The sequence below is a fragment of the Apodemus sylvaticus genome, chromosome 10 (assembly GCF_947179515.1).
Source record: "Apodemus sylvaticus chromosome 10, mApoSyl1.1, whole genome shotgun sequence".
Lineage (NCBI taxonomy): Eukaryota > Metazoa > Chordata > Mammalia > Rodentia > Muridae > Apodemus > Apodemus sylvaticus.
In genome coordinates, this window is record NC_067481.1 from 29,477,071 (window position 1) to 29,504,140 (window position 27,070).

Genomic DNA, 27,070 nt, shown 5'->3' on the forward strand with positions numbered 1-27,070 from the left:
GTAAAAAATAAAACTAGTCCCGTTCCCCTTTGACACAGGGTTTTGCTATGTAGTTCAGGCTGGCCTGGAATTTGCCATGTACATCACATTGGCCTTAAATTTGAAATCCTCCTGCCACAGCCTCCCCACATCCCAAGTGCTAGCCTTATAGGTGTGTGTGCCATCATACCTGCTTCTCCTTTTTAAACAGGAAAACTGGACCCTTCAGGTTCTGCTACCTCCCCCTACATCACTCTAGACTGTAGGGCCATCCCTAATGCCAGCAGATATGATCAGAAAAGGAGAGGCTAGAAGGAAGACAGGCAGTATAAACTAAGCTAACATGTACTAATACAATGTTTGTTTCTTGTGAGGATTAGCAACCAGAGAAGGTAGGTTCAGGTAAATGCATGCATAAAGCTGCATTCCACTGTAGCAGGGTAGCTACTCTTTGCTGGACTGCCAAGTCTGTGAATTTGACTTTTATTGAGAAGAGGCATGGTTATGCTGACATGCTACAGGTTAGGTGGGCACAATACAAAATGAAATTTGCATACAGGACTCCTTTCTGAGCTAGACTTGACAATTTATTGTGCTGATTCGTTTTTAAAGCTTCAGTATTATTTTTGGAGAAAATATCTTTTAGTGTTATTTATTAAAGAAAAGACCTGTCAATGTTTACTTAAAAACAAACGACAACAAAAAAAGGTAATGTTCACTTGAGTGGGAGATCTTTGGTTTGGTCCCTATAGTCTGGATTGGTATAGGAGAAAGTAGCAGAAAGTGACATTTGTTCTTGCCTGTAAGGTTGTGGTTCTGCTAGGCCCTCTTAAACCAATCCATATAGTTCATTCTATGAAAAAAAAAATGAAGAAACGTCAACAAGATAGAGCACTACAGTCACAACAGAGTATGTGCTCGATGTGTTGAAATAATGTCATTTCATAGACAAATCTGCCCTTTTGTTTAAAGGAATATTCTTTTAAGTGTGGAAGACTGAATGACCCAGGGCTTGACAGCCACCTTCATCCAAGTCATCTGCCTTCTCTTGCTGGCAGGAGGGACACCTTCAAAGTCTGGATTGGCATAGCATGAACTAGCAGAACCATCATTTACAGGTAACAACAAATTTACCTTCCAGACTCAGGATGCGAGGTCTACCTCAGGCTCCTCCCAAACAAGGAAGATCTGCTCCACCACTTCCTGCTGCAGGGCCACTCGTGAGAGCTATCTGGGAGCGACTCTCCTTCCCTGCAAAGTAAGCTGTCATCAGGTCCTGTAGAGATGGCCAAATCCAAATGCTGAGGGGTCCCCAACACAAATGTATGATAACCTTCACCTATCTATCTGAAAGAAAATAATCTGGCAGGAAGTCTTATTTCCTTTACTCCAAGAATATTCCCAGATAGTCCAAATAGCCCAGATGATTGGTATTCAGATTCTCAGAGAGCACACACGATGCTAACAGAGATAAAGATTTCCTTCTACAGCACTGCTAACCTGTAACTTTTGGTAACTACACCCAACCTTCAGAGAGTATAAATAGACAGAGGTTAGACTTGGAATTGTAGGTAGAAAACCAAGAAAGAATTTATTCCCATGATAAAGCAAAAATCCATCATTATAATTCCTCAGAACAAAAAAAGGTATATGGTTACTAAAATGTATCTGTTAGACAAAGATTAAATAACATTTGGTCAAAAAAGACAAGACAAGGAGCTGGGCACAGTGCTGCACATCTGCAGCAGCAGGTCTTGGGAGGCCGATGCAGGAACTCTGTGGGGTTGAAGCTAGCTTGGGATACATAGCAAGGCCCTTTCTTAATTTCCACCCTGTCCCAATCAAATCAAAACAAAACAAAGATTTATCATTATCTCATTCTTTCTAGAAAGTATACTCACCGTTTGATCTGACACCAGAATCTACTGGGTGTGGGGTGGGGAGGATGCTAGCACAGAGATGTAGGGTGCAAGGAAACTGATGCTTGAAAATGTCTGAGAAAAAATGCTACCCATATGTAAAAAAAGGAAGCAGTGGTCACTAATTTAAAACTTTCTGCCTCTCTTTGAGACAAAGTCTTACTCTGTAGCCTAGGTTGCCCTGAAATTCACTATGTAGATTAAGTTAGCCTTATACTTGCTGTGATGCTCCTGTCTCAGCTTCCCAAACAAGGAAGCCTTCTAAGTGCTGAGATTAAAGTTATGCATTACTACATTGGGGTCTAAAACTCCTTAATAAAACAAAACATAGCTTAATCATTAGGAGACTTCCACCAAAAAACAAACAAACAAACAAACAAACAAACAAACAAACAAACAAACGGAACAAAAACAAAATTCACTCTGGGAAAGACTACAAAGTTAAGACAATAACATAGGTTTATTTAGGCTTCCTTTAATTTAGGTTTTTCTGTAAACCCACAGCAGGTGACTTCTCAATGTGGGGCTTGCTATATTTGCAGAGAATATACTTTACGCTCTTGATAGTGCGCGTGGAACACTAAGTACCAAAACCCAACAAGTTTTATTCATTAGAAAGACATTTTATAATCTGAGATAATACACAGAAGCTTTATCCTTAGTTATAACTAAGATAAAGTTATAGTATGTATTTTCTGGAGTTCTCTCTGCATGGGTCATGGACAGAGGGCGATAAAAGGTAACTAAAAGGTAACCTCAGTAGGAAAAGTATTTACTATGAAGCTAAACTATTGCAGTCACTCATACAAAAACAAGAGGGCTTCTGTTTTTCTATCATTAAAACAAGTATGTATGATACACATTGCAAATAAATAAAAAAACTTATTTCTTCAAGAAAACTGTACGTAGGTCAGAAACAAAAACAACATAAAGACTATATTATGTCAATGATACCAGGTATACTCATGGAGGATCCTGTTTTGAAAAGCAACCAGTCAACAAATCATTCTCCCAAACCATATATCACAAAGCCCAGTACTGTTCCCCCAATTCCAAGTCATAGGGCAGCTACATATGATGGCATAGCCTTCTTATGAGGTGGAGACAAGAACATTTTAAATTCCAGGTCAGCCTGGGCTATGCAGTGAGAGCCTCTATTTCAGTTCTCTGCCAACATCATCCTGACACACACACACACACACACACACACACACACACACACACACACACACACACACACAATAAATAAATAGCTGCAAATCTGATGAATCCATACAACATATCCAAATGGTATATGGTTGTATGTTATGTAGATTTTTTTTCCTTGTATGGATACTACTAACCAAGAACTAGAAAAGGGCTGAAAATGATGACTCAGTGCAAACTGCTCTTGTGGAGGATTTTAGTTTGTTTCCTGACACCCATGTCAGGGGCTTCACAGCCACTTGACATCTTCGGCCATCACAGGCGTCTGTACTAGGTATGCACATCCACATGTAGGCAGATACACAACTAAAAGTAATCTGAAAAAAGAAACAACCCTGAAGACTTTAAATTGTGAAAATTAAGTTTAAAATTATAATCCAGCTTTTCAAAAAATAGTCAAAGCTTTATTGAAGAGATGGATGGTTTAGGTGACTAGGAAGTTCTGAAGACGTTGCCAGCTTTGTGGCTACATTACTATTTCATAGATCACTTTTTCTGTTTTGTTTTAAGGTTTTTGATAAAGGTCTGATTCTGCAGCCAGGTAGGTGGGCCTGGAACTCACAATGCTCTTACCTCAGCTTGCTGACTGCTTGGATAAGAAGCAATTATCACCATATCTGGATGATTTAGGATTAAGTAAAAATATACCCATTTTAGTGATTTTGAACTTAAGATTGTCAAGGAAAGGGTGACCAAGAGTTGGAGACCAAAGCTCTGACAGAGTTTACTCTGTCAAACCAGTAAGTGTAGTTTCTTGCTGTGACTGAGGTCTAAGTCAGATTTAATTAGGTAAGAAATAATGTCTGAATTAAAACAACAGATTTGGTGCTAGAGAGATGGCTCAGTGGTTAAGAGCACTGTCTGTTCTTTGAGAGGTCCTGAGTTCAATTCCCAGGAACCATATGGTGGCTCATAGCCATCTGTAATGGATCTGATATCCTCTTCTGGTGTCTGAAGACAGCTACAGTATACTCATGTACACACAATAAATAAATCTTAGAGAGAGGGGGGGAGAGGGAGAGAGAGAGAAAGAGAGAGGGAGAAGAGAGAGGGGAGAGGGAGGGAGGGAAGGACTGGGGAAGGGAGGGAAGGACTGCGGAAGGAAGGAAGGGAGGGAGGAAGGAAGGAGAGAGAGAGAGAGAGAGAGAGAGAGAGAGAGAGAGAGAGAGAGAGAGAGAGAGAGAGGAAGAAGGGGGGAGGCTGGTTAAGCAGAGAATTCAGGATTGCACAGCACACTCATACCAACTCATACCAATTTTTGTTTCAACCAGACAGCTTTGTTTTGCATTGCACATTAGAGATGTGTATTTGTAATTAGGTTTGAAAAATAATTTCCACCAATGCGAAGGTGCCTATCTGGTACCTAAGTGGGTAAGAGGGCAGATGTCGAGTCTCTAAGAAGAAAATCCTACTAGAGAATGTGTTAAGTCTTAGAAGGATGAAGAAGGATGATGGTCTGAGACAGGGTTTCTGCTTCCAGCAATTCCCAGTAACAGCCTTCCTATAGCCCAAACCAGTATCTTTTCTTAGAAAGATATCAAATGATCTCAGGGTGGGGATGGGGAATATTGGAGAGTCAACTGAAGATTAAAACTGAGTTTAGCATAAGGTCTACCTCTCAAATCAAATGGCTTCAATGGAAAATGTTGATTAAAGCAACAAAGCGTTTCCGCTCTAATAAAAAGGAAGCAGTAAAGAAAGGTGAGTGGAACAGGAATTGGTTCCGAGCGAGAAAGTGAAGGTAGCACGTTATGCTTATGAATAAGTTAGCTGCTCCAATCTACACCACAGAACATCCTTTACTGCTAGTCTTCAACTCACTTTGGAGGTGAACTCTTGATGCCCTTGCTTCTAAAGTCCAAGTGTTGGGATTATAGATATATGCTATCATACCCAGATCCTGAAACTAAATTTTAAATTATAGAAATATCCTTCTTGTTAAAAAAAAAAAAAGAAGCAAATTGTTCTAAGCCTCAATGTCCTTTCTTACCATCTCTATCCATTCAAACAGCTCCCCTTGACAAAACCACAGTTGTCAGTTCAGTATACATCTGTCCAGTCTTTCTGGAATCATACTTATTTCCAGGGTACAATTACCTGCCCTATGACCATGTCAGTTTTAAAATAGCAAAGCTTTAAGCAAAACCAATCACTGCAAGAGATATACTCACAAAGAACTTTATTTCATCTAACTGTTCAAAAATATGGATAGGAAATGAAATACAGTTTCAAGACCCTGAGATGCTATTTAAAAAATATCCTGGCTATTTACATAAAAAGGCTTGATGTTATTCATGACATAAAACATTAAAATGAAGATCTGAAGAAAGATGAAAACCATTTAAAAAGAGACAACAGACAGCTATGCCAGGAATCTGGGATGAAGACTTACTATGGAATTCTGAGCACCTCAGCACCACAGAGCAACACTGTGAGGATTGAGCTTGTGATTTATGATTTATGCTCTGCAGTGGCAGGTATGGGATCTTCTTAGAGTGGCTGTGTAGTTGTCCTGCCAGTGAGTGATACCCAGCTCTGCAGTTCTTTCTGGCTGGACACGGCACAGCCACATACATCACTCAGTTCTCTAGCTTGATGTTATTTATCAATAGCACAGCAAGAATCACTCACTTGACACAGATAAGCACCTAACGATTGTATTTTAGATTCTCTTAGGTTCTGCCACAGACAAAGGGCTTTACATTTGTACATTAAAGGAAGAAAACCAACAAATTAATGCACCATGATTTAATACACATTTACACCAGTGAATATGCTTGAGTCTGATAAAAATCTTCACCGGCAGAATTAAGTGAGAACTCACTTGAATTTCACGGTAAGAAAGCATGTGCAGTTTTGTTCACATGCTATTTAAATAAAGCCCTTAGTAGAATGTTAAGTGTGAACAAAACTTCATTAATTTCTAACTTTTTTCCTGTTCATGTATGCACAGAAACAGTCTTTAAATATAATCATGTCAGATTAAAAAATATTAGAGCAAATTATCAAAGATTAAAGTGAAATGACATCTGACACATTTTTTTTTAGCATTAAATGCTGAAAAGGCCACCTTTCAAACTGTTTAAGAAACAGACCACTTACTCCAGCTTACAAGCAAACCGTCCTGCTGCTTCCTTGGGGTGTGAGTCTTTTTACTTTTGAAGGCAAAACAGGACCAAAGAAAGACATCTCTTTTAGAAATCACTTGATCAAATCCCAAAGTTCTTGAGATAAAGGTCTTAAGCTGACCATGTGACATGCTAGCAGTCAACCATGTGTTATAGAAAACCCCATTTTCATGTCTCCAATGGTTCAACATCCAAACTGGATGAGACAGCGTTTCTTACTTTTCAAAGTCATTTTGTATTGTAACAAAAAGTTTATGTTTTAATGTTGGAGGCAGAAAAGACACAGGGCCTTCAATGTTCTAGGCAATCACCTGTCCCTGAGCTATAATATTTCAAAAGCCTTCAAAAGGGGCTTTTTTTTTTTTAATGTGACGATTTTACTTACAAAACACAAGAAATTATTTTTGGCTATTAAGTATAATAATAAAAACGGAAAAACATTTTTCTCTTTTGGTATTAGCCAATACTTTCTAAGGATAAGATGATGAGGGTTATTGTACATTCAGATTTACAGAATGAGTATTTTATGGTATGGGATAAATTCCATACTCACATGCTTAAAACAGGCAACTGGAGCTGCTATGAAGCTATTGCTGTTGATGTAGTTACCCCAGCTGAAGCCTTCCACAGAGATTGCTGAAATAAAATAAATTTAGATATATGGCTAGTCTGCCATTATAAGGAAACTTTCTCATGTATTTCTGCTGTTACTAGGAAACTTTTTTCTCCCTTTTTAAAAAAAATTTTTTTTTTTTTTTAAGTTTTTTTGTGACAAGGTTTCTCTTTATAGCCCTGGCTGTCCTGGAACTCACTCTGTAGACCAGGCTGGCCTTGAACTCAAAAATCCACCAGCCTCTGCCTCCCAAGTGCTGGGATTAAAGGCGTGCGCCACCACCGCCTGGCTTTTTTTTTTTTTAAAGATTTATTTATTATATATAAGTACACTGTAGCTGTTTTCAGACACCCCAGCAGAGGGCATCAGATATTATTACAGATGGTTGTGAACCACCATGTGGTTGCTGGGATTTGAATTCAGGACCTTTGGAAGAGCAATCAGTGCTCTTAACTACTGAGCCATCTCTCCAGCCCCTACTTAATCTTTTTTTATAGTCCATATTTTATCCCTGTATCTTATAGTTCGTATTTTATCCCAGTCCCAGTCCACCCTCTGACTGTTCCATATCCCCCCTCCTCCCATGAGGATGTCCATCCCATCCCATCCCATCCCATCCCCAACTAGGAAACTTTCTAATGCAAGATTGATTACATATTCTGTTATGTTCTGTGCCCCTGGAAACCAACCAAGACAGAAGTCTGTAGAACTGTTTTATATAGTTACCCACAATAAGCGTGGACCCAAACCATTCACCCAGCAGCACTTCCTGCATCTATGTATAAGCTTTTATGGTATAAACTGCCCCTGGGATAGACTCCAATATTAGAGAGACATCTGCAACAATTTAATAAACTATTTGGAATAAGATTTCCACTTTGAGTAGTGGTCCAATAAAGTTTTAAGTTCCCAAAACCTCCCTGGAAATTGACATCCTACTTGGCAGAAAGAGACTTGTATTGTATGTGGGTAACTGACATTCTGGTAGACAAATTAGGGCACAAATATTAGACAAGGGAAGTCCCCTGAAACACTTGAATATCCCAACCAATGGGAACAAGATAAATATACAAAAACATGTTCCTAGGAAATTCCCTATCCCAAAATCCTGATTGGTGAAAAAACTGGGCATTGATGTCTGTGTATTCTGGGCTTAAAAACCCTGAAGGATCTTAACTCTGGGTCATGATCCAGTTCCCTAATCTGGACCCTAGGCCTGGTCAACAAGTCCTGGAGTGTATGCTAAATAAATAAACTAACCATGTTCGACTGAGATCGGTGTTTGTGTAGTCTATGAGGTAATTCCTGGATCCTAACACTTATTTACTGTGTGTTGGGGAGCACGTGGATGTAAAAGTGTGCGTGTGTGGAGGTCACAGCACAGCTTCTAGGAGCTGGTTCTCTTCATCCAGTGTGTGGGTTCAGGTTTGTAGGTTTGCTCTGGAGTACGCTTACTTGCTGAGTCATCTCGCTAGCCTGAAAGTTATTATTATTATTACTATTACTACTGTTGTTTTGGGTTTTTTTTTTAAAAAGATTTATTTATTATTATATGTAAGTACACTGTAGCTGTCTTCAGACACACTAGAAGAGGGCATCAGATCTCGTTAGAGATGGTTGTGAGCCACCGTGTGGTTGCCGGGATTTGAACTCGGGACTTTCGGAAGAGGAGTCAGTGATCTTAATTGCTGAGCCATCTCTCCAGCCCCGTTTTGGTTTTTTGAGACAGAGTTTCTCTACGCTAGCCCTGGCTGTCCTGGAACTCACCCTGTAGACTATGTTGGGCTCAAAATCAGAGATCCACCTGCCTCTGCCTCCCTCCTGGGATTAAAGGTATGTACCACCACTGCCTGGCTTTGAAAGTTATCTCTTTTTAAAATTTGAAAGGAAATAAAATTAATTTTTCAAAAAGAAAAACATCAGTGGAATGTGATAATACACACCCATACTCAAAGCACTTAATAAATGATGGCAGGGGATCACAGTCAACTAGGGGTATATAGTAAAACACTCTTCCAAAAATCCACTCTCACCAGAAGGATAAAGTAGCTAAAAATAAAGTTTTTTTTTGTTAAACCCCCATTTTAAGTACTTGCTACCAAAAGTATATCATATTTCAGAGATTCATGGATTTTCAGGCATCTACATGTACTTACTGGTGCTTAAATGAAGCATATTTCAAAACACTTGGATTTCAGATTTTCCTTTTGGCTGTGCTATGAACTGAATGAGGACCTCATGTACTAGGTGAACACTATCACGAAACAAGTGCCTTCCCAGATCAGAGTCTGTATTTTCTAATTAGGAATGCCCTACTTGTAGTTATAAATATAATACCATCAGTATAACGTTTTTGTGTGTCAATTATTCCTCTTTGCAACAGTTAACATTTGACACCAGGAAGTACAGTCTAAATGTATCAATAGAAAACACATACAACTCAAGCACAACTTAAGGTTAAAATGCTGTTACTTGAAGCTAGCTGAATAAATAATATTTTACTTTTATTATACTTACCAGAATTACCTGCTTTTGTCTTTGCTTGATTTTGCAAGGTAGCTTGATACTGAGCATAGGCAGCTAATTTAGCAACTAAAGGTTGTTTTTGAAGGACTTTTGCTTTCTTTGTTGGAGGCTTACCCTGAAACAAGGAAAGTTAAGTAAATAGGATTCTTCTTCATCCCTTCACAACCAAAATCTAACATGACTGCATACTATTCATTCTGCTAAAATATTGAGGGTTTAGAGAATTATTAAAGCAGAGAAAACATATAAGGAATTTTAACATTAGAGTTTTTTTCTTTCTGAGTTCTGCTACAATGTAGTTATCTAATATGGGGAAGTAGAGCTGGCGCAGACTAAAATAGCAATATGCGAATTAATATGTTAATAAAAATTATATCCCATAAAATGTTAAAATATAGGCTGTGGTAGATATTCATCTTCTTCTTAGGAGACAGAATCAGGGTTATTCACTCATGCAGCTGCAAAGCAATGCTACTGATATGTAAGAGAAGTCAACTGAATGTTCAAAGAGCAAGTGACTGAGGTTTATACCTTTAGTGCTAACGCAAAAGGTCAGTGACATAATGATCATGGCCAAATTCAGTGTGACAAACTGCATCCATTTGGGTATAGACCACTGCTCAGGATCTTTGGGAACTGTCTATCTGAAATATAGAAATACATCTAAGTGATGTATTTCCTTCATCTAGGGGATTTAAATAACTTTCAGTGCTATGTAATGATCACAATACATTAAATGAAGAGAGAAAAACTGTGATCATATAGAAATCAGTACTATCATGCCTTAAGACATTGTTAGATGGCACGTTAAAAACCGAGTCAAGTCAGTCCGACACCAGTACTTTGTCAGCCTTAATATATATATTTAAAAGAGGCCGATTTTCTTTTTATTTCACAGATGTTTTAAAAAAGGTGTGTTATATGAACCAAATATATTTGGTTAAGGCATCAAACTGGATGTACTCAAAAGTACAAAGCTGAACTTGTCTTTACGAACAAAGTTGGGGTTCGCCCCAGCAATAAAAACCATAAGAACAAAGAACAAAATCCAAAGTATAGAGCAAAGTTGAGGGAAGAAAACAAAACAGAAAAATCCCAAGATGAATCATTCTATGCCTTGATAGGAACGGAAGGACAAACTGTGGGGAGCACCAGAGAGAACAGCTTTATGTTCTACATAGGACAAGGTGTTTAATTGTACTTATGTGGAAAAAGGTCTTATTCACTTATACAGACAATTTACAACTTATTTTGGATAGCTTGTTTTCACTATGTAAGATGCTCCAGTTTATACCACTCGTGGCTTCTACATTCCTAACAGCATAGGCTGTAAACCACTGGACCGTGGGCTGAGGTGGAGTGCAGTGAATCACAATCAGATGAGCGGGGAGTGAAAGCCATGGGAAACAGGAAGAATAAGAAGGTTTCTGTACCGTTACCTGAAGTCTGGCCAGAATGCTTGCCTTCTTAGAGTTTGACGAATAACTTCTTGAACAAGAAACACTGCAGAAACGTTTCGTTTTAGAGTAAAAAGCATCTCGTACACCGACCATCCCACACATCTCGCAGGTAGCTAATCAATAAGATAAAAACATCGGTATGAATATCATACAATAAAATCAAATGTCTCTACCTGGTTAGTGGTATTTATCTAAAAATATACAATGAATTATTTTTTCCTATCTCTTACACAAATGATAGAGTAAAATTACAGACAGGACCTGATGCCACTGTGGTGGTGGTATCTCCAAAGTCTAGCAATTTCCTGAAGCCTAAAGCTTTTAGGCTTTAAAGGCTTTAAGAAGGTTCAGAGTATGATGATGCATGTTATAACCCAACACTGAGAGAGTGTGTACGTGAGTGCATGTGTGCATATGTGTGTGTGTGTGTGTGTGTGTGCGTGAGAGAGAGAGAGAGAGAGAGAGAGAGAGAGAGAGAGAGAGAACAGAGACAGACCCTGTTTTCAACTAAGGTTTTTCCTAAGGCTGAGAGAGAGAGAGAGAGAGAGAGAGAGAGAGAGAGAGAGAGAGAGAGAGAGAGAGAACAGAGACAGAGAGAGAGAGAGAGAACAGAGACAGACCTTATTTTCAACTAAGGTTTTTCCTAAGGCTTATCATGTGCTAGCAGACACTTTCATATATATTGATACATATATTTGCTACATGTTTTGAATTTTAGCTTTTAAATGGGTTATGAGCAAAAGATTAAGAGGACTGCAACATAGTTGAGGATTAACAAAATGATAGCAAAAGCCTTTAAAACACTTTAAAGGTTGAAACCAAAAAAGAACAAGTATTTAGAAAAATTAAGAGGATTTCTTTCAAATTATGTCCAGGGGACACAGAAGGATGGGGCAAGCCTCAATTCTGAGGTAGAAGTCTGCTAGTAACTAGTCAGGGCAAGAGACAGTGAAGTTTCTGGTATTACATAATAACTAATAGTATGAAAGGCAGAATTACATAAACAAATATCACAAGAACCAAAATTCAAGAATGACAGACAGTGCCGGGTCTATCTGTGCAGGCAGGTTGAGGCAGAAGGGGCTGAGAGGTTGAAGGTTTACCTAGGCTGCAGAGTGGATTCAAGGCCAGTGTGGGTAATTGTAAAATCCTGTTTCACTTAAAAGCGGGCTGGGGTAGTTTAGTGGCAGAAACCTAGCATTCATGAGGCTCTAGGCTTAATCCTTAGTATGACCTAAGGAGAGTTGGGGGAGAAACCCAATAGGTTAACAGGTTAATGTCTCACCCAAATGGTTAGGCTAAAGACACCTGTAGCACTTGGGAGACAAAAGTAGGCCTGGTCTCCAACAAAACAAAATGAGTTAAGGAGACAATGAATTCTTGACAAGAATTATACAATGTCAAACTGCACTGTTCCTTTGTGATAAGATTTTCCACACTGGTGTGACATCATCAAATCACAGCAAGAACGTAGCAACAGAAACTAATTTTGTTGTTGTTGTTTTGAGACAGGGACTCACTATGTAGCTGTGGTTGGTCTGGAATTCTGGAATTCACTATGTAGTCTAGGCTGGCCTTGAACTTACAGAGCTCTGCGTGCCTGGGTTTTCCAAGCACTGGGATTAAAGGTGTTCACTATAATGTTAAGTTCAATATTTCTAACATAGGTTTTCAAATAGTTTTGTTAACTAGGAATGACCGAGAAAAATCAGTTGAAGTAGAATACACCTAGCAAATTCTTCTTTTCTTGTTTGTGGTGCTAGGTAATTTAGTATCTTTCCATGCAAGAAAGAGCTGCTGAGCTACATATCTTTCCTTACATACATGTTTTGCTATTTTGGAGACATGGTATCTCTATGAAGTCTTGCCTGCAGTGGAACTTGTTATGTAGACCAGGGTGGCCTTGAACTCAGATCCTCTTGCCATAATGCCTGGTTCTATGATCATTTTAATTAAGTGGGTTACCTTTTTATTTTGTTTTGTCCAGACAAGGTCTCATTATGTAGCCCAGGATGGCCTCAAACTCTCAATTCTGCTGTTGGGATTAGTGGATACACTACCACATATGACTCTAGTTGGCTTTGAAAAATGAAGTTATGTGACAGTGTATATGCTGCTTGTGTGTATGGGAGCAAGGGGTCAACTTCAGCGTTTGTTCCTTTTTTTTTTTTTTGGAGACAGGGTTTCTCTATATAGCTCTGGCTGTCCTGGAACTCACTCTGTAGACCAGGCGGGCCTCAAACTCAGAAATCTGCCTGCCTCTGCCTCCCAGAGTGCTGGGATTACAGTCGTGCGCCACCACCGCCCGGCTTAGCTTTTGTTCCTTAGGTGCCATCTTTCATATTTTCTTGAGACAGACTGGCTCAAAGCTTGCCAAGCAGGTTAGGTTTCCAGTGAGCTCCATGGATTCCCATGCCCAGCACTCTTGTGCTAGTTGGAATTATGAGTAGACACCTAGCTTTTTATGTGTTATGTGGGGATCAAACAAAAGTCCCCTTTTTGCACTCTACTAATTGAGCGATTGCCTCAAACAGTGAAGTTGATTTTTATAGAAAATATTGTTTCTGGGATGGCTTCCCTGTGTAGTCCATACATATGCATGCTTTTTTACTTGTGGTCCCAATGATGGACCCTGGGGCCTTGTGCATGCTCAGAAGCACTACCTCTCAGCCCCTTGTTTAGTCTTAAAAACATTACAACCGAATGAAAAAACCTCAAAACAGGTTAAGTTTGGTTTCAATCTAAAGCATATTTTAATACTGAGAACTACTAAAAAATGAGACCATTTTCTATGTAAGATAGAAAGCACCTTATTACCAGATATGTGCCAGGCCAGCGGGGTAAGCTGGGGCAGGAGTCCTGTCTCAGTCTCAGGCCAGCCTGTGATTCACAGTGCAACCTGTTCTGACAACCAGCCTACCCATCCTCAAAAGACTGAAACACAATGTCCCCCACCTCGGCCCCAAATCTTGGAATAAATTATCAGAGTAAGCACTATCTCATTGTTTTTAAAACCTGTATGAGCACTCCCACTTTCAGCTCTATAGAGATGGTCATTAACTGAATTTATTGTGTACTAATATGTTGTTTATGATTTTGTTCTACTTGCTTCCCACTGGACGGTAGGATGGCAAAGATAAATAAATGAAACACAAACTCTCTGGCCTTATCTGGAATCCTGACTATCAGGCTCAGCTTCTTCAAACAGTCCTTTAAAAATCTTAAAGGAGAGGCAAGGCATGGTGCTACTGTTTATAATCTCAGCACTTCAGAGGCAAAGACAGGATGATTTTGAGTTCTAGAGCAGTCTGAACTAAACAGCAACACACTAGCTTAAAATAAAATAAAATGAAACAGAACCTATCAAAAAGGTCCAATGAAAACACAAGTTCAAAATGTAAAGTCACACAAAGTGTAGACACTCACCCATGCCAGATTTACCATCTGGGTATGTGTAGACTTGTCCATTATTTTTGATGATTGGGAGATTGGAAGGTAAAGGAGCAACTTCTTCCTCACTCTCCTCAGAGCTGGAGCTGCTACTTGTGTCCTCACTGCAGCTATCATAGCCGTCAAACATCCCGAACGAGTCTGCTTTTTCTTTTGGATTGTGAAGAATGTTCTGTCTTCGCAGAAGAAACCAGTGACATATGACACAGTGCACATACACATCCCCTTTACAATCCTTTAACACAAACTCTGCTAAGTGAGATTTGACAAATGAAAAATCTAGTATTGAGAACTGATCTTTTTTTGTTTATTGGGATAGGGTCTCTGTTACAGCTTGGGTTGGCCTCAAACTTAGGTGACCCTCCCACTCAGTCTCCCAAGCTGCTGGGATTATAGGTGCAGGCTTAGCAGACAACACCATATCCTTTTCAAATATTCTAAGTTTCTTAAAAAAAAGTGTATGGAAGTTTTGCCTGCAGGTATGTCTGTGCACCACATGTGTGCCTAGTACCCGTAAAGGTCAGAAGAGGTCACTGGATCCTCTGGAACTGAAGTTATAGACAGTTGTGAACTGCCATGTGGGTGATGGATACTGAACCTGTGTTCTCTAGAAGAACATCAACTACTGAGCCATCTTTCCAGCCCTATTTATTTTTTTATTTTATTTTGCCTAAGGATGGTCTTAATCCTTCTGATACAAGTGTGTCTCACTGTGCCCAAATTGGTTCCTCAGATCACACAATGGAAATATACCCTGAAGAATACTGACTTAGGAGCTTCCCTTGGAAGATTTTACATACACCAATAATGTTGCCACAACTCCTAGTCCCAAAGAACCCTTCTATTGTTCTGAGCAACTTTTGGGTAGTTTTATAATTACATCTATCTTCAAAGAGTCAAAATTTGATACTATTGGAATTTTTAAAAAGAAATACTCAGATTCTAAAGGCAATTCCAAAAGAAAAGATTTACTATTTTACACTTATAGGGTAGGTGGTAGGGAATGGGCTTATCTTCATTTGTTAGTATGGAGACATGAACACAGAATTTTGATCAACCTGACATTACCACCCGAGAACTTGAGTTTTTTCTTTTAGTCCCCAGTAACTACTTATCAAACAACTGTGTACCTCCACCATAACTGAGCGTACAAACAGAATAGTGGATACAGCAGACACAGTTCTTAATGGAGCAGTTATATAGCAACAGAATAAGATGAGGCTGGTAGCATACTAAATGGTGATACCATCCTCAGTGAAGTATTACATAGCACTTTATTCTGGATACAAAGCATTCTTCCTGAAATTAACGATGTTTTAAAGGTGATGTGAAATGTCCTCTTTCAGGGAAACTCCTTAAGCTTAAGAAGCAAGCAACTCACAGTCTGCAGGAAGTCCCTGAAACTGACCAGATGCATTAGATTCCTCCTGCCCAAGCTAAGGACTGCTGAGAGACACTGTCTGGAAGAGGCAGAGACCATCTGGGCAGTGACCACACTAAAAACTTCAGGCTTTCAGCTTTTGTGAGCTGTCCCAAAATGCTGGGGTGGGCTTTGAAGATACAGCTGTCATTTCTGCTCCTTTTAACTAACCCCTGACCCATAGCCCTGCAAGTAACTCTAATCAAACTTACTGACTCACCAAATTGGAATTTGGTGGTATCCTTACTTCGGTTTGTTATCAGTTACCTAAGTGAGGTGAGTAGACTTTTGTTCATGTCTCCCCAGGAATAGTGTCACACACATGAAGTAAGACCCTGAGAATACAAAGACTAGACTCTGAATAAATTAGAGATTTATTAGAAAATCCAGCCCACTTTCATGCAGAAATATCCATGAAGACGCCATTTGAGGCCATTGAGGTGGCTCGGTGTTGGCCCCACAAGCCTGATTTAATGAACTTCAGTCCCTAAACACTATGGTAAAAGGAAAGTACTACTAGAAAATTATTTGTGATCTCCATGTGTGCCATGCCATGTGCACATGGGTACATGTACACACATACACACTCATACACAAGAGTAAAACAACAAACGAAGAGTCTACCTAGCCTTTAAATCCAACACTAGCAAATCTGTGAGTTCAAGGCCAGCCTGAGTTTCGGGGAGCTAGGGCTACATAGAGAGACCGTGACTCAAAGAAACAAAAACAAAAATCAACAACCCCACCAAAAAAAAAAAAAAAAAAAAACCAAGTCCACAAAACAAAAAATTGCTCCTCCAAAACGGAAGTTTTCTTACAGACTTCTTATACAGCTGCCTTTGGATGGTCCCCTACACTCGGTGGGCGGGGCCCTCCTTTATCAGTAATGAATAAAATTTTGTTATATGGACATGCCCACATGCCAATCTGACCAGGGTAATTCTTCAATTGAGGTTCCTTCTCCCAAGGTGACTCTGGCTTTTCAAAGTTGACAATAAAAGACAAGCAGGACACACCTGTAAACCCAAACATTGCAGGCTGAGGCAGGAGGATCACATGTTCAACATTAGCACCTACTGCATAAACTAACAAGTATTTAGGAAAATTTGTGCTTTCAAGTTCTTCAGAGCCTTTAATATGCATATGGACATTATTAAAGAGGAAAATACAGTTTACAGTAATATATTTTAATTTATCCTGAGGGGCTGATGCTCTAGAGGAATGTTCTGACTTTTTCCATGGTCCTACTATACACAGAAAAGATGATCTTTGTAGCATGTAGGAGAGCATGTTCCCTGACACACACACACACACACACACACACACACACACACACACACACACACACAGGCTAAAAAATCTGGCTATCCCAACATACTGAATAGTCATACAGTATTTGACTTACTTTTTACAACAAAAACAACAAGATTTGATTACTTTCAGTTACTGATTATATTGTGTGAGAGTAGGTACCCATCGAGGACAGATGTCAGATCCCCTATAGCTGGAATTACAGGTGGTTGTGACCCGAACTTGAGTCTTTTCTAAGCATAGCAAGTGTTCTTAATTGTTCAGCCATCTTTTTTAATCTAACATCATAATTTATGACACTTTCTGGAAAGTTGAATCCTTTAAAAGAACTGTTCTCTAAGTAACTTTTCTTCCATTAAAATAGTCTACTGGTAACAAACATGTCAGGTGGTGGTGGTGGTGGTGCAAGCCTTTAGCCAGCACTTGGGAGTTAGTCCAGAGAGATCATGGATCTCCTCTAATTGGAGTTACAGATGGTTGGGTGCTGGGAATTGAATCTGGGTCGTCTGGAAGAGCAGCCTGTACTCTTAACCACTAAAGCATCTCTCAACCCACAGAATTCCTTCCTTCCTTCCTTCCTTCCTTCCTTCCTTCCTTCCTTCCTTCCTTCCTTCCTATCTATCTATCTGTCTGTCTGTCTGTCTATCTATCTATCTATCTATCTATCTATCTATGTTTTCTTTTAATATTTATTTATTATATGTAAGTATACTATAGCTGTCTTCAGATACCCCAGAAGAGGGCATCAGATCTCATCACAGATGGTTGTGAGCCACCATGTGGTTGCTGATATTTGAACTCAGGACCTTTGCAAGAGCACTCAGTGCTGTTAACCCCTGAGCTATCTCTCCAGTCCCGTTTTTTGTTTTTCTTTTTAATTAACTATAGGTCTATCCTGATTATATCTGAGGCTGTAATTTACCCTATTTTCTATGGTCTGAAAATCTCCCATGGCAAGAATGTAAAGCGGTTGCAGACTCCCAGTATCTCCAAAGATGAAATTACTGTAAATTTTATCAGGTAACAGTAATCTCCAAATTCAGGCAGTTGACACTTTCAGATTTATCATATATTACTGCATAATCAAATATCAGACATACAACTACCAACTATCAGGTCAGAAGAGGTTGCTGAATTCCCTGAAACTGGAATTACAGGCAGTTATAAGCCATCAAGTAGGTGCTAGTAACTAACTGGGTTGGCTCCTCTGCAAGAACCTTTTAACCCCAGTGTGGACAGCATGTTCAATCAAAGGCCAGTGACATAGCTCAGTGTGTTAAGACACTTGCCTCCAAGGCTGACCACCTGAAATAGATTCTTAGGACTGACCAGAGATCAAATCCTACAGATTATCCTCAGATTTCTACACATACTAAGACATGCATACCATCCTCTCTTCCCTAAAGAGTTCAAGACAGAAGACCCAAAATCCAATTAATATACACATTCTTTAAAGATTTTTATTTATTGTATATATTTGAGTACACTGTTGATGTCTTCAGACACACCAGAAGAGGGCATCGGATCCCATTATAGATGGATGTAAGCCACCATGTGGTTGCTGGGAATTGAACTCAGGACCTCTGGAAGAGCAGTCAGTGCTCTTAACCACTGAACCATCACTCCAGCCCTAATATACACATTCAAATAAGAAAACAGATGGACAAAATTGCTTAAGACCATAATAATCTTCTTCCCCAGGACAAAATATCATTTCTGTACTCTAAAAGGGCCTGTAAGCCCAGCCTGATCTATACCACATAAGAAGATCAGTACACAACAAGAAACTGAAATGCAAAAACATTACTTACAATACCAGCAAAATGAAATAGTTGAGGATATATGTGGCAAAAGAGACAGGAACCTTAAAAAAAGGAGAAAATAATGGAAAAAAAAAGTCCTAAATGGAAGAAAGGATCATGTTCATGAACTATAATTAATGCCATTAAAAAGTCAATTATTTTTCTTTTGGATTTTTGAGGTAGGGTCATTCTTGTTAGCCTGAGAACTCAGGATAATCCTCCTGCCTTAGTCCCCTGAGTACTGCGAATCCAGGCTAAGACCCCATATCTTGCACTAAAATGTCAGTTCTTTCAAAACTGATTTACAGATTTAACGAAATCTAATCATAGTCTTACCAGGGTGACAGCCTGACTATCACAATGTTACAGTCATGAACTCTTGAATAGGCAGAGAGATCAATGCATAAAGTATAATGACCTAGAAATAAAAATGCAGTCAATAAAAATCAGATACTTTTATCCATATTCTAAATTAATTCAAATGGCTATAGACATAAAGGGGAACTGTAAACTTCATAGAGAAAAATTGCACTTCTGGTTAAGGTTAAAGGTGCATACTAAAAATGCATAAAACAGAAAATATAATAAAACTGGATTTGATAAAAAGTTTTTTTTGTTGTTGTTGTTGTTTTTTTTTTTTTTTTTTTTTTTTTTTTGCTTTTTCAAGGCAGGGGTTCTCTGTGTAGTCCTGGCTGTACTGGAACTCTCACTCTGTAGCCCAGGTTGGCCTTGAACTCAGAAATCTGCCTGCCTCTGCCTCCCAAGTGCTGTGATTAAAGGTATGCGCCACCATTGCCCGACTGATAAAAATTTTTAATTTCTTCTCCTGAAGAAACAGCTGGGGCTGGCAAAATGGCTCACAGAGATAAAGGCGCTTGTTGCCAAGCCTTATACCCTGAAAATTTAATTCCTGGAATCCACATGCTACAAGCAGCAGACCAATTCCTGAAAGCAGTTCTCTGACCTCCAAGGGTGACACCCATACAACATTAAAAATGATAATTAAGAGAGTAAGTTAAAGACAAGACTGGGAGGAAATACTGGCAAATCATATACTTAGATAACAACAACAAAGTATCAAAACTCAGAGAGGGCTGAGGCAGTTGGTGGAATGCAAGGAACAGGAAAAAGCCCTAGGTTTGATCCCATACAGTTCAGCTACAAAGAAGGCAGGAAGATAAGAAGGAATTCAAGGGGCAGGGGTGGCGCATGCCTTTGATCTTAGCACTTGGGAGGCAGAGGCAGTCAGATTTCTGAGTTCGAGGCCAGCCTGGTCACACAGAGAAACCCTGTCTCGGGGAAAAAACCAAACCAAACAAACAAACAAAAAAGGAATTCAAGGTCATCTTGGTTACAACCCAATTTGAGGCCATCCAGGACTAAATGAGATCCTATAACAAACACAAAACAAACACTCCCCCTCCCCAAATTCCCTCAATGATTACATTGTGTGGTGATATAAATTTATAATCCCAAGTTACTTGAGAATCCAAGACAGAACATTGCCAGCTTGAGCAATTTACCAAGACCAGAATTCAAAGGACTGATATAGCTAAATAGTAAAGTAGTTGCCTAGCATGCCCTAGGCCTTAGCACTGAAAAGTCAAACCAAGCCAGACTAGTTTGGTGCCACTCCCAGCACTTAGGTTGGAGGCAGCAGGAATTCAGATCAGCCTAGATTACAAGTGACCTTATCTCAAAACCAAAACCAAAACAAACAAACACCCCCTCCCCCTAGCAAGCCAGGCAGTGGTGGCACACACCTTTTATTCCAGTACTTGGGAAGCACAGGCAGGCAGATTTCTGAGTTTGAGGCCAGCCTGGTCTACAGAGTGAGTTCTAGAACATCCAGGGCTACACAGAGAAACCCTGTTTGGAAAACAAAAAACCAAAACCCCGTAAAATAAAATAAGCATACTCCCAAAGCAATGAAAAAGCAAAATCACTTCAGAGAAGGAAACAATCCAATTTTAAAAGTGATGCAAAATACTTAAAAAGACATTTCAAATATACTCAGATGGCAAATAAGGACATGGAAATAGCTTAATATTTTTTATCTATTATAAAATGTAAATAAGCTTGAGAGATGGATCATCGGTTAAGAGTACTGGACTGTTCTTCCAGAGGTCCTGAGTTCAATTCCCAGCAACCACAGGATGGCTCACAATCATTTCTAAAGGTGCCCTCTGAAGTGTCAGAAGACAGCTATAGTGTACTCATATACATAAACAAATCTTTAAAAAAACAAAACAAAAAACTTTGTGTATAAAATGTAAATAAAAACCATGAGATTGACAGGTGGATAGTGCAAGCCTGTAATCCCAGCATTTATCTCTTTAAACCCAACACTTAAAAGAACAGTGCTTAAAGCTAATCTGGACTACACAGCAAGATTTTGTGTAGAAATGCAGATGTTCTCAGTGGTAAAGAGCACAGGCCACTCTTGAACATGGATCTGGGTTCAATTCCTAGTACCCACATGGTGGTTCATAGTCATCTGCTAACTCTAGTTCCAGAGGATTCAAAGCTGTTTTCTGATTTCTGTAGCACCAAGCATCCATACATACAGGCAAAAACATACATAAAATGAACACGATCTAATTTAATTTAGCAGGTGTGGTGGCATACACTTTAATCCCTGCAGAGGCAGGCAGATCCCTGAGTTCCAGGTCAGTGTTGCCTACAGAGACAGTCATGACTACAAGACAGAAAAATCCTGTCTTGAAATACCAAAAACTGCCTCTTAAAAAAAAAAAAAAGGACGCTAGAGCTCAGCAGGTAGAGTGCTTGCTTAGACGAATGAAGCCCTGAGTAGGACTGACCCTTAAAAGACATAAACTGGGTGTTGTGTCATGTCTGTAATCTCAGCATTTGAGAGGCAAAAATAGGGCATCAGCAGTTCATCATTATCCTTAAAGATGAATTACAAACCCAGTCTCAACCACGACCAACTTCACTTCTGAGCCTCTTTAGAGAACCCCCCCCCCACACACACACAATACATACATACTTCAGGAAATCATGAATCCATACTTTTACTTCCAACCCTAATCTACTCCCAAAGAGCTTTTTCCTTCTCACTTCTGTCTGTATTTTTCTTCCCAAGTGAGAATGTTGTTCCTAGACAAAAAACAACTTACCCATTCAAGACTTTTATATTTGTTTTTTGATATGTATGTGGTATACACATATGTACATTTGTGTGTATGTATGTGGACATGCATGTATCAGTGGTCAACTTCAGGTGTCTTCCTCAATCTCCACCTTATTTGTTGAGATGTGATTCACTGAATCTGGAGCTCAATGGTTCAGTGGCTATCCAGAGAGCTCCAGGAATCTGCTGGTCTTTGCCTTCCCCAGTGCTGGGATTACAGGTGTCACTGCCATGTTTGGTTTTTTTTAACCTACATGTGGGGATGCAAACTCTGGTCCTCATGCTTGCAATGCATATACTTTACCAACAGAGGCATCTCTCCAGTCCCTCCTTTCTATCTTAAACACAAATGTTCTTAAATGATAAATCAAATAGAACACACTACTTTCTCTGTAGAAATATTCACTTTTCAATATTTTGTATGCTATAATAAACTTAGGTGTATCTGTTTTATGGTAGGTAAATCTCCAGTGTATAAAACAGTCTCAGAAGATAGAGGCTTGGGCAGAAGGGCATTTGACATGCAATTTTGTTACATACAAAGTACTTTCCAGCTGGGCGGTGGTTGCGCAGGCCTATAATCCCAGCACTCTGGGAGGCAGAGGCAGGCGGATTTCTGAGTTCGAGGCCAGCCTGGTCTACAGAGTGAGTTTTAGGACAGCCAGGGATATACAGAGAAACCCCGTCTCGAAAAAAATCAAATCCAAAGTACTTTCCAAAGAAAATTTCCCAGCTGTGTTTCTGTCCCAGCAGTATTAGACTTACCTAGATGAATATACTCCCATTTTTGACTTTTTGTTAAAAAGACGGATGTAACAATCAGTCAGTATTGCCCTTCTTTTCACTTCTTTGGTAAGAAATGTCCCTCTCCCAGGAAGGCTGAAAGAACTGCACAAGTGCCCATGCACTACACTTTTAGGCCAGAGAACACTGTGCCCCATTTATTTGTTTTCGCTCTAAATACATGGTTTACTTAAACCCTGTGTACCAACCCTAACTATTAAAATCGTCTTTCATATATGTTTTTCTGCTAGGCGGGTGAAGTTTGCCTGTAATCTTAGCGCGTGAGAATCCGAGGAAGGAGGATTCTGAGTTTGAAGCCAGCATAGGTTAGGTTACCTTGTAAGTTCCATACTGGCCTGAGTTACATAGAAAGTCAAATAACAAAGTAACTCAAATAACAAAAACAAGCAACTATCTTCACCCCTTCCCTCCTCTGAAACAATCAAACAATTAGGGCTACTCATTTCTAATCTACCATCCACATTTTAACATAATAATGGCTTTGGATGTTTATTTTTGAGAATGCAGGTTTTTCCTTTCTCATTGATTTTCTTTCCAGTTTGGGGGTCTAGATCATGTTTCTTCATTAATTCATGTCATACACGACCATAGCAGTGATGTTCTGTTTACAAAATAGTGCATCTAGAAGCACAGGTGCCGACTTGCCCCTCACTGGTGGGCAATCATTAGTTCTGATTACCTGGTTATGATCTAGTCTAGTTTTCTCATCCTTTCTCCAGGACACTAATGTGCAGATATTGCTTATAGTAATCTCACATCTAATTTAGTATGTGATAACTTTTGACAAATAAAAATTTATGCTAGCTGCAAAGTTCATTTCCCAATGCTAGTACATCATTAGCCAGAAATAAATATTATAATTTTTCATTATTAGCCTGAATTAATGTCTGCTCCCCCTTCACCATCCTTACTCACTTTGGGTTCACAATCTTCAGTTTGACTTCTTGAACTAGTTCCTACATCCGTTTGACTTGTTACTGTAATTTGTGGTTAATTTCTTTTTTCTTTTGGATTTCCGAGACAGGGTTTCTCTGTGTAGCTCTGGCTGTCCTGGAACTCAGTAGACCAGGCTGGCCTTGAACTCAGAAATCCACCTGCCTCTGCCTCCCAAGTGCTGAGATTAAAGGTGTGCACTGCCAAGGTCGCCCAGCAGTTAATTTCTTACTTTCTAGCATATTAGTATATCCCAGGCTCACTTTACACTGACATTGCACTTCAGCCCTGAAATTAATTCCTTTAGGGGGATCTAATCCTCTTTAGTGGTCAGTATTAAAAGTATCAGAGGATAGTTTTACATTATCCATCCCCTCCTCATTTTTTTCTTTTTTTGGAAACAGGTTCTTTCTATGAAGCTCTGGTAACTCATTACACACCCAGGCTGGCCTTGAACTCATGAAGATCTGCCTGCCTACCAAGAGCTGGGATTAATGTCATGTACCATCAAGCTAGAACTTTGGTTATGTGTTTCTTTTGACCTTTCTCTTTAGAACTTTGAGTTCACAACTTTTCCCCACAGTTGTTTGTAGTTAGTATGAAATCTGTCTGCATATTGTTTTTGCTTACAGAACTTTTTAGCATGCAATTAAAAAATATTAACTCAGGAGGCAGAAGCAGGTAGATTTCTGTAAGTTCAAGGCCAACTTGGTCTACACTGTAAGTTTTAGGTCAGTAGAAATTGCATAGTTGAGATCCTCTTTTGGTGGGTGGTATGAAAAATGTATCGAGGTATCAAGCTTATTTTTCAATGCTGGAGATCAAACTTAGGCCCTTGGGTATGCTGAGTACTGCAAGTCACTGTGTTTCTCCATTCCTGAGACCAGGCTTTCTTGAGTTTGGTCTTAATGCTTTTAACACAGAAGACTCTTCAACATCTTTGTTCTTGTTCATCAAGCTTATAATTACAGAATAGGACATTCCTGACTGGCAATCTTAATACCCATTGCTCATTTTTCACTTTCGTATTTCTTAATCACTTCTAATTTTGTTTCCAGGTCCACCATTCTTTTTTAAAAAAACAAAACAGAATTTGAGACAGGGTCTTAGTATGTCACCTTGGCTGGCCTGAAACTTGCTATATAGATGAGGCTGGCCTCTAACTGCTATAGATCTGTTTGCATCTCAAGTGCTGGGATTAAGGTGTGCAACACCATACTGGGCCCAGATCCAGCATTACTACTGAGAATATGGCAGTGGAGTCTAAATGCTTAGTGGTCATGAAAGGCAGAAAAACTCATCAAGTCAAGTACAGCAGACTATCACAGTCCAAAGCTGGAGCAAGCCTAAGAACAGGGAGGCTGCTGTACTCTAACAAGGCAAGTGCTCTACAGTCACGGCACATGTCACTATGTTCCCTTTGTTTTCCTTTTTTTTTCCTTTTGGCTTTTTCGAGACAGGGTTTCTCTGTATAGCCCTGGCTGTCCTGGAGCTCACTCTGTAGACTAGGCTGGCTTCAAACTCAGAAATCCACCTGTCTCTGCCTCCCAAGTGCTGGGATTAAAGGCGTGCACCACCACAACCTGGTCATTTGTTTTTCATGAGGCAAGGTTCTGCCTTTATAAATTTTAGAGGCTTTCTAGGGTATTCTGATGTCTGCTAAACCTAGATCTACCTTTGAGATTTTAAATGTTTTGATTATTTTTTTCCTTCCTCCCTCTCATGCCCAAATGACTTATTATGTCACTTATGCCAAAATATTAGTGTTATTTTAACTGATAATTCATTACATTTATTAACTAAGGGCGGAGGATGTAATTCAGCTTAAAATGCACAAAACCTAGGTTCTATTCCCAACACCTCACAAACTGAGCATGTCCACAAAAGCCAATAACATCAGCTTTCCAGAGGTGTCAGGTGGTTCAGAAGTTCAAAGCCATTTCTGGTAACCTAGCCAGTTTGAGGAGAACACATTGAGTTACACAAGACTCTGTCTCTCAGAAGCAACAATAGAGATTTTTTTTTTAACTTAGGAAGGACAGTTTGATGTTGAGATGTAACTCTGATGTTGATGTTAACTCTGTAATGTTTTATAGCTTGCTTCACATAGATTTTATCACGTTTTTCCTTTCTTTAGAGATAGAGTCCCATTATTTAGACTAGGTTAAACTCAAACTCAGAGATCTGTTTGCTTTGCCTCCTGAGTGCGGAGTGCCACCATACTCAGGAACAATTCTAAGGTGATGTCTTATTATTTTAAATAATGCATACCAAGCGCATAGGCATGTGCATGTGAGTGTGGGTGCCAGTGGAAGCTGAGGAGTCACAACCTGGGGAACTGGAGTGGCAACAGTGGGCCATCAGTTGTGGGTGTTGAGACTGAAATCGGGTCCTTAGTTATAGAGCAGTGTGTGCTGAGCCATCTCTCCATCCTCAACAACTATTAAAACCAGTCTGAGAGGGAATGGGCACACACACACTGCTCCTCTTGTAGAGTTCTATCAGTTTTTATAAACATCTTACAAATACGGGTTGAGTATGCTTTATCTTTCTCTCTTTTTGTTTGTTTTGCTTTTTTTTTGTTTTTCAAGACAGGCTCAACTCAAAGATTCACCTTCTTCTGCCTCTTTTTTTGTTTTATGTAAAATGCTTGTGAGTATATAATTTTCAGATATAAAAATCAGTTTTCGGGGTCTGGAGAGATGGCTCAGCTGTTAAGAGCACTGACTGCTCTTCGAGAGTTACTGAGTTCAAATCCCAGCAACCACATGGTGGCTCACAACCATCTGTAATGAGATCTGATGCCCTCTTCTGGTGTTTCTGAAGATAGCTACAGTGTACTTATAGATAATAAATTAAAAAAAAATCAATTTTCTTGAGGAGATCCAAATCTAAGCACACCAAAATTAATATATGTATCATATACACAATAAGTATTATTATATTTTAAAAAAATATTTTGTCTATTGAGATACAGTTTCATTCTGAGCCCACCATGGCCATTTCTTTTCTTTTTTTTTTTTTTTGGTTTTTCCAGACAGGGTTTCTCTTTGTAGCCCTGGTTGTCCTGGAACTCACTCTGTAGATCAGGCTGGCCTCAAACTCAGAAATCTGCCTGCTCTTCCTCCCAAGTGCTGGGATTAAAGGCGTGAACCATCACTGCCCAGTTCACCAAGGCCATTTCCATTTTGTGGCAGTCTTCTTTCTTGTCTCAGAGTTCCTAAGGTGGGACTGCAGGTATGAGTCATCAAGCCTGGCTTCTACTATTATAATAGAGGGTCTCACTCAGTTGTCTAGGCAGGTCTTAACTTTATGTTGAGCTCAGACAGGCACTGGGATTCTTTGAACTGCTACAGTTTCTAGCA

General features: G+C 39.4%; 1 protein-coding gene across 15 annotated transcripts in view; it reads right to left on the reverse strand.

Moving 5' to 3' along the window:
- Nucleotides 1-27,070, reverse strand: part of Mbtd1 (mbt domain containing 1) — a 60,206-nt gene that overhangs the window by 25,707 nt on the left and 7,429 nt on the right. For 7 of the 15 annotated variants that reach the window (XM_052197539.1, XM_052197532.1, XM_052197534.1 and 4 more), the window contains 4 exons: nt 14,258-14,457; nt 10,805-10,944; nt 9,363-9,486; nt 6,786-6,868 (listed from right to left, as the gene is read on the reverse strand). In XM_052197539.1, the coding sequence (XP_052053499.1) occupies nt 6,786-6,868; nt 9,363-9,486; nt 10,805-10,944; nt 14,258-14,411 (501 nt within the window). In that variant the 5' untranslated portion in view covers nt 14,412-14,457. Of the gene's footprint in view, nt 1-6,785; nt 6,869-9,362; nt 9,487-10,804; nt 10,945-14,257; nt 14,458-15,921; nt 16,037-19,150; nt 19,233-27,070 lie in introns of all 15 variants that reach the window. The other 8 variants (XM_052197538.1, XM_052197528.1, XM_052197536.1 and 5 more) reach the window with 5 other exon arrangements.